We start from the raw sequence: 12,441 nt of genomic DNA on the forward strand, positions 1-12,441 counted from the left end.
ATGGAAGGACCCACTACCAACTACTCTGTTATCTGATTGGGAAAAAATAAAAGCAGCAATAACAGCAAAATCCTACACAGTTCCAAGGAGGATCACACCAGCTCAAGGGTTCACTAACGCATCGCTTGTCATGTTCTCCGATGCCTCCAAAGATCACTATGCGACATGCGCATATCTGAGATTCGAGTGTCAAGATAACACCACACAAGTACAGTTACTCTTCTCAAAAACACGGATCAAACCAATGAACAATGAGCACCTCACAATACCACGAATGGAACTCTTAGGAGTTCTCACAGCCGTCAACGCAGCATCCACAATACTTACGGAAGTGAACATCACACTTTCATCAATAACATTTTTTTGCGACAACACCGCGGTACTCAACTGGGTTCAACACAAAAATTCATCCGACAAATGGGTGAGTAACAGAGTGCGAGCAATAACTGAACTCGAACAAGAATTCACAAAGAAGAAACTCTCTCCAACATTTCGATATGTTCCAACGGATAAAAATCCAGCGGATATCGCATCACGTGGAGCCACGTTACTGCAAATTAAAGAAAGCAATCTCTGGCAACACGGACCAGAATTCCTTCTACAAGATCAAGCTTACTGGCCCAAGTCCTTGGAACAATCTCCAGAAGATCCCAAAGAGTTTCACTTCTTCACTCTGGACACCTCAGCACCACCATTCCCTCCACACCGAGGGCTACCGTCTGAATATCCACCACACCAATATGAATCCATCATACCATACGATAACACCAACAGTTTGGTGAAACTAACAACAATTGTTCAAAAAGTGATGAGATGGATACACATTGTGGTTCGGAAACGCAACGAACGTTATACACAAAGCCCATATTTGTGGCAATCCCAAACTTTGAAAACCTTTGCTCTAGCTCGAATGAGCAAAAACGAAGTTCAACAACGCATAGTTGCCCACAAGTATATCATTCAAGACCACTACGCAGACTCCAAAAGTCAGCTCAACATCGAGATACCAAAGTCTCAACAAATCCAGAAAACGGAGGATGGACTTTACCTCTACCACAACACATATGTAAACAAACAACACCTTAACATGCCCAAATCGCTCATATACATCATCCACAAACATCGTTTGGCAAGACTCATTGCTTTGGACTCCCACAAAAGTCTACTGCATCAAGGCCCCAAAGACATGGCAACCGACATCCAACAAAAATATTGGATAAAACGGATCACATCCTTAACACGATCAGTCAGAAAAGGATGCATCACATGCAAACGGCGACACGGCCTACCATACACATACCCATTTGCCACATCCTTACCAACAGTCCGCACACAATCATGTAGACCATTTCAACACATTGGATTGGACTATTTTGGACCAATTGGATACAAGACAGAGACCGGGCAAACAGGAAAGTTGTGGTCCATGCTCACAACTTGTCTCGTCACGAGAGCAGTCCATATCGAAGTCGTACCAGACAACACGACAGCAAGCTTCCTTCTGGCAATGAGAAGATTTATTGGCCGCAGAGGGTCCCCTAAAACTATAATTTCCGACAATGCACCAGCATTCACATTGGGATACACTATGATCAATGCTGACATAAACACATTGATTAACTCAAGTCAAACACTCACGTGTTTTCTCGCATCAAAAGCGATAGAAGTCAAACAAATTACACCATTCGCTCCCTGGCAAGGAGGGGTGTACGAAAGAATTGTAGCAATTGTCAAAAACATGTTTTATAAATCCATCGGTCGACTACAACTGTCGTTCCTCGAAGTAGAAACATTGTTGATAGAATGTGAAGGGATTATAAACAGCCGCCCAATAACGGCAAATCCCGTAAGCATCTCGGACACAGAAGCAATACGCCCAGTAGACTTCATCAGTCCACAAGCTGAGTTATCCCTCCCGAACCACTCCGGAGATACCACAACGGCCCACATGGGGTTAACAGAGAAACAAACCAGAGAATACCTCAAGCATCTCGACAATATCCGACTCCAGTTGTGGGACCAATTTTACAACTCAATGTACACAGGGTACAATGCCCCAACATACAAAAACAAATCACACTGCACAATCGCTCCAGAACCCAACCAAGTAGTCCTGGTCCACACGCCAAATCTCCCTCGATACAGATGGCCTCTAGCACGCATCATAGAACTACTCCCATCCAAAGATGGACAGGTACGATCCGTAATCGTAAAGTGCAAGAACAAACTTGTAGAACGCACAATAAACCAACTCATACCGTTGGAGTTATCGACAGCAGCAGTCGAGACCACCCCAGACGCCCCACCTGTGGCTTCGGGTCAACCCACCAGTGCTCCGAGCACCTCTTGCGCCCCCCCAGTGTCGCGGAATTAATAGGTCTCAATTCACGACCTAACACAATCTACCAAAGCCACAACGGCTCCAGCATAATTACAACTGTCTCCACCAGACTACAACTTCACATTAATAATACATTAACTAACCCACGTGACCTTCCAACCGTCTGGCAATGCTAACCTTCTCGACTACAACAAATACCCGTGACCTTGGCCTTCAATCGTGACCGTGTGCCCTGGAGATAACGATCTGCCCTACATTCTGTACATAAAAGGAAGAAGAATCGACCAGAAGATCACTCAAACCGCTTCCTGTGAAGCCTGCTTCAACTGCCAAGCCGTCTCCGCCTTCATGCCATCCCCGCCATCGTCTGCTTCGAAAGGAACCATCCCGAAGAAGGAGAAGGACGAGATGCCGCCACCGCCCGTGCCTATGGATACCACGGAGCCCGTTGGAGGAAAGCCCAAAATCCCATTGCTGAATGAACTCGGTTAGTAGTGTATTATTCCCTAATAAAGTTGTGAAACTTCTTCTTGTTATTACTGTCGCCAAACTAGTCTGACTTGGGGTTCCACGCCTTATAAGTCAGAACACAGCGCATTTGTAATAACAATAGGGGTCAGGAAAAACTTAAGTTTTGTTAGACTATTAGGGTAACTAAAACAGGATAAAGAATATAGATTGGTTGTGAAATTTGATCCTTTCTTGAAGTTTGTGGAAAATGGGGGTTGTGGCTGGAATGTACGGAAACCTATAACCTGAAACGCGCAAACACAACCCAAAACACAGCTATTGAAAGAATAATCACTCGGAGAGTTGTATAGAAGAGCACACGGCGTCAACCCTACACTATCTTTTTGTCAATTTCCAGAAAAATAATAACAAATCACCAAAAATGCCGCGGTTTGAAAAACTGAAATAGAGAAAGTTTTTTTTAGAGAAATATTCAAAAAGTAGGCATGAGTGGGGCGACATCGAGTGTGATCTCTCAAACGGATATCCTAATCGGACTTACTCCAATCCGGATATTGAACATTGTTTACTTCTCAAAATTATTCCCAATAAATCAGTAGTTGAAATATTTTGTTTTTGTCTTTGTTAGTTTATTCTCTTTCACGTGTGCAGTTCAATACTAAACTGTGGTGAAAACGGAGATGTCTCAATTTGAGTAGGAAGGGCAAGGGCGGAAACCAAGGTGGAATCATGCGAACGGATTGAAAAAAAATAGGAAATTAAGAAATAGATACTCCTGGGACAGCTTCGAGATAATCAGAGCGCCTTAATGTAAGTCAAAACCGAGCGCTTTGTGATAATCGTTTGAAAAATGGAGGGAGCTAACATGAATTTTCAACAAATAAGAATGTGAAGAACTTTACCTACGTCATATTTAACGTTGACAACTTTTTGTTGTATCTACCTATTTTTGAGAGTAATTCCTATTTACAGACGTTCCTCATGGAATCTACTATGAAAAAACTAGTTTTGGTAAGAACTGACCTGTGTTCAAGATACTGGATTATTCACATTCCTCATTTCTTCGTTTCATTTTGTTATCAATCTCTCTGTAGGCTGTCGGTCTTTGATTGTGTTGTGTTAGTAAAGAAGAAGGACGGATCAGTGAGAATGTGCATTGATTATAGAAAAGTGAATCTGCTTATCAAATACAATGCACATCCGCTACCAAACATTGAAACAACGCTCCTTTCACTTGCGGGAAAGAAGGTTTTCACCACATTTGATCTTCTTGCAGGGTACTGGCAACTTCCTCTGAAAGAGGAAAGTGAAGAAATTACAGCATTTGCCATCGGGTCAGAGTTATTCGAATGGAATGTTTTGCTATTCGGGTTAGCCACATCTCCTGCTATTTTTCAAGCAGCGATGGAATGTGTTGTGGGAGATCTACTAGGGACTTGTGTCTTTGTGTACGTCGATGATTTGCTAATTGCTAGTAAGAACATGAACGAACATGCTATCCATGTTCAAACGATTCTAGAGAAAATCGAGAGAAGTGGAATGGAGCTGAAAGCCAGCAAATGTTGGATAGCAAGGGAAGAGGTGGACTACTTGGACTTTCATAACGAACAAAAGCAGAAACAAGACCCTGATGACAAATATGAATTCAAAACTACATTCAATTAAAACGGAAAACTCCCTCAAACTTATCGCCAAGAATAAAGAAAGGGTAATTGGATTTTTCACATTTCTAGTGATTCCTTAGCGGAAAGTGGTGATTTCATTGACCGAAGACACTTTACTGAACAGCAGAGCCCAAAGATGGGCGTTTTCAAGCGTCATCAAGCAAGAATTGCACTCGAAGAAAGTAATGATCTTGTCTTGGAAACTTTTTGGTAGAAGTTAAACTTTTACCGTAGCGTATTACAGGTATTACAAAGAAGGCGGAGTCTTTTTTCAACGTTTACTGGACGGTTCTCGCTCACCCACTGTATAGCCCTTATTTTGATTTTTTTAACATTTTGACCAAAGGAAAATGATTATTCTGATCAAAGGAAATGTGAGAGGTACCTGATAAACAACAAATATTTGTGGACCAAACTATTGCACTGATTGCAACCAATTTGAATTGACTGGAAAACAAGAGAAAATTGGAACTATGTTTACCTCATGCATCTTTTTGCACAGTTTGTGAACCAATTGTTTTAATTCTACCCTCATCTAAACCATGTCAAATAATACAGTGCACAAAATTCATCGATGTTTGCTTTGAACGGTGAAACATTAGCGGGGAAAACAACCTACTTTGATGGCACAAATAGGATGACCTATGGAAGCAGGAGCCTTTAAATACATAAAAGAACTTGGAGATAAATAAAAACCGATACTTAAAACAGACACAAATATATAAAACGGGAAACGTGTAGAGATGAGAATGGGTAGGCGATAAATGGATTCAATTTAATATTATATGCACAGAATGTAGACCGATCCTTGTTGTAAGGTCATCTGGTTGAGTTCAGGGCACGCTCAGAATAGTGATGGTATCTGAGAGTAAGGTCACGGAACACGTTTCTTGCAGTTATTGTGGCTAATTTTATTCTTTTCTGAGGCAGATTCACTAAATCGAAGATTCACTCTGATATTTCATTTGGTTGGCATAGAGAAAAGAATTTCAACTACACCAGGAAGTTGATTTATTTTAATTTGCAAACTCAATTTTTAGTTTAGTCAACCAAAAAAATTTTTTCAAAAATTTTGGAAAAATTGATAATTAAATTAAATTAAACTTTAATTTTTTGAGTTTTATCTTATTCGCAATTAAATCTTTATTTGACACCGCCCAATGACTTGCAAAGCATGTTTTGGCCACAACAAATGTCTCCTCGTTGACTGACTGTGTGTGTGTGCAAATGCGCTCCGCTGAACACTGCTCCGCATTCGACCTCCACACGCGCATTCGATGTGTTCTCTCTGTATTGTCATCACTTTCACTTCATTTTTCGTTGTTTTCCGTCGTTCTTCTCGGTATTTCTTTGATAAATCTACTAATTTCAGTTGATAAACGAGGTTTTTAGTGCTTTTAGTTCATTTTGTTTGAAAAGAAACCGTTGGAAATCTCGAGCCAATGGTGTTCATAAACGTTGACGTCAAAATTGCTTTCTCATGATTTTTCTTGAAGTCAAATGTGTATGACCCCACTGTTCTGGTTGAACATTTCCTCACTACATTTTCTTTGATATTCTGCCTCAAAGAAATCTAGCATGTAGTCGTTTCGATCGTCGTTGACTTTTTGACATGATCTGTTTGATCCAGTGGACCCCTCGGTAATAAGTCGGCCATTACTCTGGTTTCTCTCTTTTTACCCAGTTTGCGCAAAGGAGTGTTATTGACGCATTTGTTGGTAACACTAATAGCGCAAGGTTGACCTCCTCGCTATTAAGTGTGTGAGCAAAGGAGCGCATCTACTTTATTTTCTTTTGTCCTCCCTTCCTCGTTCGCTCCCTTTTTATACTACAGTTTTGAAACACTTACCCATAATTCTATTCCTTTTTTTCGACCTTTGGCAATTCTGCTCTGAAGTTCGATCAGGGGGTTTTTGTGATGCACTGATATTGTAACATCCCGGAACACAGTCCCCCGTAAAACTGTCCAGAGTGCAAGGAAGCTCAGGAGAAAAAGAAAGACTTTGTAGGTGACGCCATGAAAGTAGAACTGAAAACCAGAGTGTGGTTAATATGGCGGTGCGAAGGCACCTGCGGTTGCGACGGCCGTGATGATAGTCTAGTTGTTGCGCGCCGCCAAACACGCATTCGAAATACTCGCTCCAAATTGCCATAATTTTCGTTTCATTTTCCGTTGTGTTCCGTCGTTGATCTCGGTTTTCCTTGAAAAAATCAACTAACTTTAGTTGATGAACGAGTTCCCAGTTCTTCTCAAAAATTTAGTTTCTGTAATCGTATTTCCCTGAGATTCTTCACGCTTCCGGCTTTATTGTTGAGCGTACTCTCTTTTTTCATTATCGATTTTCTGCTTTTTTTTCTATGAATCAGTTTTTTCACTCACGATCTTCCGTTTTCTTTTTTCGTGATTGAATAAAAATATAATTTTGTTGTTTCAGGCAAAGATGGCCAACGTTACTTCCGTCCACAACAACACTAAGTGGAACATTATCCCCACCTCTGAAGTCAGTCTCTGCGTAGATCCGAAACACCCCAATTCATTGGTGAGAGACTTTCCAGTTTAGTTTACAAATTTTAATTACTTGGTTTCAGACACACTGGGTGCTCTCGCATGAGCCTTCGTCAACCAAACTCTACCCATGTTCCTACGCGGCGCCGGAAAAACTCCGGAAAGATCTGAACATCGCTTACTTTTTGATTGATCACGAAGATCTGATGACGGTTTATGAATTGGAAAAAGAATTCTCGTACAATACTTACCAGTACTGGGGAGACTCGTTCAGCTCAATTCTCCAGTTCACTCATATGATTGATATGGTTGGAATGGTTAGTATCATGTGCCAAACGGTGTTAAATATAAATATTGTGTTTTTTTAGGTCGCCGAAAAGAGCAGAAGGAAGAAAATGTATCTCCGTACTATTCCAGCAGTGCCAATGGGTGACAACTCGCTCGGAGAGTCTCGGGTCTTTGTCGAAGAGATTTCGGCGATGATTCCTATTTTGAGAGAACATCAGGGAAACTCGTTTGAGAAGCCAGAAGGTTAGTTTTTGTTGTCGTTGTTTTTAGAACATAATAATAGTTGAGCTTTTGTCTTAATTCTTTAAATTAAACTTTAAATTCTTTAAATTTAAATTAATTCTCTTCATCCACGCAATATGGTAATTTTCAGCTGTACAGCAGAAAATCTCCAATAGATTCAACCCAGCCAACAACTCTGGTCTCATCCAAACAATTACACTCTCACAATTGAAAAATCTTCTCGAGGAATACGATATCGACAAGTCCCTGCTTACTGTAAGAATTTTTTACTGATCTTATTCAAAAATGAACAAATATTTCAGCTTGTCGATGACCCAACTTATCTCATTGGATGGAAATCACTTGAGAAAACGGGAGCTCCATTCAAAATGCTCAGCCACTCGGGTGCTGCGATCATCAGCAAAGAACAGGGAACTTTGCACTTGTTTCAATCACTGATTTGCGGAGTGTATTGGGATGGAGTCCCCACGAAAGAGAAAGTACAAATCGCCAATATCATCCATGCTTGTGCTACTCTGGGTCAAGTGAGTTGTACAAAATAATTCATATTATGTACTTTGTAAATCTTTTCCAGGGTATTTACCTTTGGTACGAAGCAATCGTGTCGTCCGTCATCCAGATCAGAAAAGCGTTCCGTCACATCTACGCTGACCGAAAAGCCACTTTTGACGTGATGTATCACAAAGTAGCTCCAACTGAGATTGTGCCATACTCGGAGTACGAGGAGATCACCAAACACTTCCATCTCCCTCTCTACACCTTTTCGAATTTCCAAGTCCCAAATCTGGAGATCTGGTCTCTCAGACCTCTGCTCATCATTGGATGGATCCATAGCTTTGTGAAAGATGACGCCCGCATGAAGATGTTTATTCTCAGCTTTGCTAAAACTTCTATCAGTGGACTTCTGCTTGCAATTCCGGAAAACCGACGGACACTCATTGCCGATATCACCGTAAGTGGATATGATAACAATTTTATAAATTATAATCTTTTTCAGATGGACGCAGTTACTATCATGAACAATCTATTTGATTCAAAAGATGAAAAGGTGAAAGGAAAGACTGTGGATTCTACTCAAAAGAAACACCAATTCAAAAAAACCACCAAGAAAAACCACCAATTGACTGCTGATATTGATCATGCTCAGGGCTAGAGATCTCTCACTATTCAATTGCAATAATAGTGATTTCTCTAAACCGTGCATAGTTATTCATATCCAGAGTACTTACTCTTTCCACATGTTGTTTCTTGATACCTCCCGTAATTATCATCTCATCTCAAGCATTCCAACTCTAGTATCTTCTAATTACACTAGTTGTACTTACTATGCACCCTTTTCCCAATGCTAGGATTAGATTTAACCTAACTAAATACTCCTTCGTTTTGTTTTAGCCCAACTTTGCCAACTAATCTAGTTGAGCTATTATGTAGATGTTTATATTCTCCCCACTTCTTTAATTATCACCGGTTTATGTAGTTTTTAGATTTTTATTGTAGATCTATTAGCATAACCCCTTCTAGTCTCACATGCTTACATCACTGGTTACAAGTTCACCTAACACGTGTATTTCATAATTATTAAATAAAAGTATTAAAGAAAACCTTTTTTTGTTAAAAATGTTAGAACACTTTCAGAATTTTTTGAATAGCATCTAAAATTTATTTTAACAGCACAGAGAAATTGAATATTTATTCACCATGGCACTACCGATTTTGATCTTACTGTTTTCTCTCACAGATAATCATTTGATGCGGACACTATAATCATTGAACATTAATCTAATGAAAAAATAAATCACCTGGGAATGCACATTTAAATGGGTGGTAGTTGTGCCACAGTTTTAGAAATATGCTCAAAGTGAAGGAGAAACGTGTCAGATGTTACTATGGCGTGTCAATTCAAGTGTGTTTTGTTTTGTTTCAACAAAAGACAATCATTTTATTTTCATAGACAAACACAAAATGCGTATCCAGAATCACCCATGTTAAACCCTCTACCCAAAAAGGGTGTCTATCATGTTATCAGAAAAAAAATTAATTTGTAAAAATTATTAATCCTTCTTTTCATCAACTTTGCTTAGAGTTAAGACGCACTCTCTGAGTCAATCGAGCATCGATCAACTGACCGTAGGCACACGAAAAAAGTTGACCATCTTCGATTTGCCTATAATTTTGATCAAAGATAGTATCAAGTGTTCTCAGCAAATAGGGGTACTTTTTGGTCGGGTCCGTCACCTGGGTACCTAGAAAAATCAAAAAATCGATATTTTTCGAAAATTTTTCTTGAAGTAGTTAGGAATGAAATCTCAACGGGAAATTAATGAAGACACTTTTTTAAGCATTTTTTGTGTTCAGAAGAAAATTCCAGCTCAACACCTTCATTGTGAAAATTTTCAAAATATATGAAATTTTTGGGTTTTTTTCATGAAATCGTTTTTATCTCGTCAGTGACACGAGAAGACGGGTTTTTTTTATTTTAAATTCGGAATCTACATAAAATTTGGTATTGGTTTCAAAAATAATGGTTTTTTGAAGTTTTTCATTGAATCATGCCATTTTTACTCAGTTCCGGTACATTTTTCGATCATACCACAAAAAATTTTCGAAAAAATTGAATTTTTTGATTTCTGAAAATTTTCTCTCGAATTGTACCATTCCGACTGAAATGTTAAGGATAGCATTAAAAAATCAGGAGAATATGACTGGAATATTCTTCAGGTTCATAAAAAACTTGATTCCCACTGTCGGGTCACCTGCTACCTACGCGTTCATGGTGAAATTCAGCGAAATTTTCAACTTGGGAAGTTGGTGCAACGGTACTTCATACTTGCAACGTTATTTGACAGGGAATTGCGATGAATATGACAGGAATAGTGAGAAAACTGCAAAAATTGATAGATTCAGCAAGATTTCCAAAAAAAGCTTTAAAAAATTAGGACTCATAAATGTTCAATGGTCTGACCTTTTTATGGAAATCAGGAAAAATCTTTTCAAATTTTTTTTTGGAAATCTTGTTGAATCTATCAATTTTTGCAGTTTTCTCACTATTCCTATCATATTCATCGCAATTCCCTGTCAAATAACGTTGCAAGTATGAAGTACCGTTGCACCAACTTCCCAAGTTGAAAATTTCGCTGAATTTCACCATGAACGCGTAGCAGGTGGCCCGACAGTGGGAATCAAGTTTTTTATGAACCTAAAGAATGTTCCAGTTATACTCCCCTAATTTTATAATGCTATCCTTAACATTTCAGTCGTAATGATTCAATTCGAGAGAAAATTTTCAGAAATCAAAAAATTCAATTTTTCGAAAAAATTTTTGTGGTATGATCGAAAAATGTACCGGAACTGAGTAAAAATGGCATGATTCAATAAAAAACTTCAAAAAACCATTATTTTGAAACATCAAAAATAATTTACTGGAAGGACTTGAAAATTGAAATCGCAGTTTTTCTCATTCTTCCCAAAAAATCTTTCTTTGGGTCTAGAGATACGAGTAGGGACAGCATGTTTCCAATACCAAATTTTATGTAGATTCCGAATTTAAAATAAAAAAGCCCGTCTTCTCGTGTCACTGACAAGATAAAAACGATTTCATTAAAAAACCCAAAAATTTCATATATTTTGAAAATTTTCACAATGAAGGTGTTGAGCTGGAATTTTCTTCTGAACACAAAAAATGCTTAAAAAAGTGTCTTCATTAATTTCCCGTTGAGATTTCATTCCTAACTACTTCAAGAAAAATTTTCGAAAAATATCGATTTTTTGATTTTTCTAGGTACCCAGGTGACGGACCCGACCAAAAAGTACCCCTATTTGCTGAGAACACTTGATACTATCTTTGATCAAAATTATAGGCAAATCGAAGATGGTCAACTTTTTTCGTGTGCCTACGGTTGATCGAACGAGTCAGAGAGTGCGTCTTAAGACACATTCTCTGTGAAACTCGAGCACCGAGCTGTTGCCCACTGTACAGAAAAAAGTCAAACCGGTTTTCATGGGTCGGTATTGTGCATAGTGAGTACCCAGACAACTAATAAGACATTGGTCCATATTTTATTTGGCTCCGCCCCCTACCGTCTAAAATAGCCCCTAAGGGAAGTGAAAATTCTAAAAAAAAATCTGAAAGTTTTTTCGATTAAATTTTAACGGGAACAAATAAAAAACGTTATTTTAAGCACTTTTTGTGTTCATACCATATTTTTAGCACCTCATTTTCACCGAGAAAAAATGTCATTTTTGTAAAATTTTCTGGTTTTTTTTAAAACTTTTGTTTATATCTCAAAAATCTTACGTTACGGGAGATGAGATCTTTTCAGATTCGAAATCTACATAAAATTTGGAATATTAGAAGCAATGTCCGGTCAAAAATCTCGGGACACCTATTTTTGCTACAGAGCAAAATATGTGATTTTTTGAAGAATTTCAACGTATCCCTACTCATGGAGCGAAAATTCAATGTCGTCAAATCGGCTGAGATTTTGTCAGAATATTACACTATATGTTATTCATTTATTCCCGAAATTTCAGCTCATCTGGTTCAATCCGCAGCTTTTTTGAAAATCACTATGTCAGTTTTCAGTGTTCCAACCGAAAAAAATTCCAACAACTTCGAGAGGCGGGGATCAAGCTGAATGAGCTGAAATTTTGGGAATGAATAGATCACGTATGGTGTAGTATTCTGACAAAATCTCAGACGATTTGGCGACATTGAATTTTTGCTTCATGAGTAGGGATACGTTGAAATTCTTCAAAAAATCGCATATTTTGCTCTGTAGCAAAAATAGGTGTCCCTAGATTTTTGACCGGACACTGCTTATAATACTCCAAATTTTATGTAGATTTCGAATCTGAAAAGATCTCATCTCCCGTAACGTAAGATTTTTGAGATATAAACAAAAGTTTGAAAAAAACCAGAAAATTTTACA

At 38.6% G+C, this 12,441-nt stretch overlaps 1 protein-coding gene across 1 annotated transcript; it reads left to right on the forward strand.

The window, feature by feature from the left end:
- Window positions 1-6,917: 6,917 nt before the first annotated feature.
- GCK72_022993 (uncharacterized protein) lies at window positions 6,918-8,666 on the forward strand (the record flags this gene model as incomplete). The annotated part of the gene is made up of 7 exons (XM_053735168.1): window positions 6,918-7,016; window positions 7,066-7,299; window positions 7,351-7,513; window positions 7,644-7,768; window positions 7,816-8,037; window positions 8,088-8,465; window positions 8,511-8,666. 7 exons carry the CDS (start codon window positions 6,918-6,920, stop codon window positions 8,664-8,666), a joined length of 1,377 nt encoding a protein of 458 aa, XP_053578734.1.
- Window positions 8,667-12,441: the final 3,775 nt, after the last annotated feature.

This window comes from Caenorhabditis remanei, chromosome X (assembly GCF_010183535.1).
Source record: "Caenorhabditis remanei strain PX506 chromosome X, whole genome shotgun sequence".
Classification (NCBI taxonomy): Eukaryota; Metazoa; Nematoda; class Chromadorea; order Rhabditida; family Rhabditidae; genus Caenorhabditis; species Caenorhabditis remanei.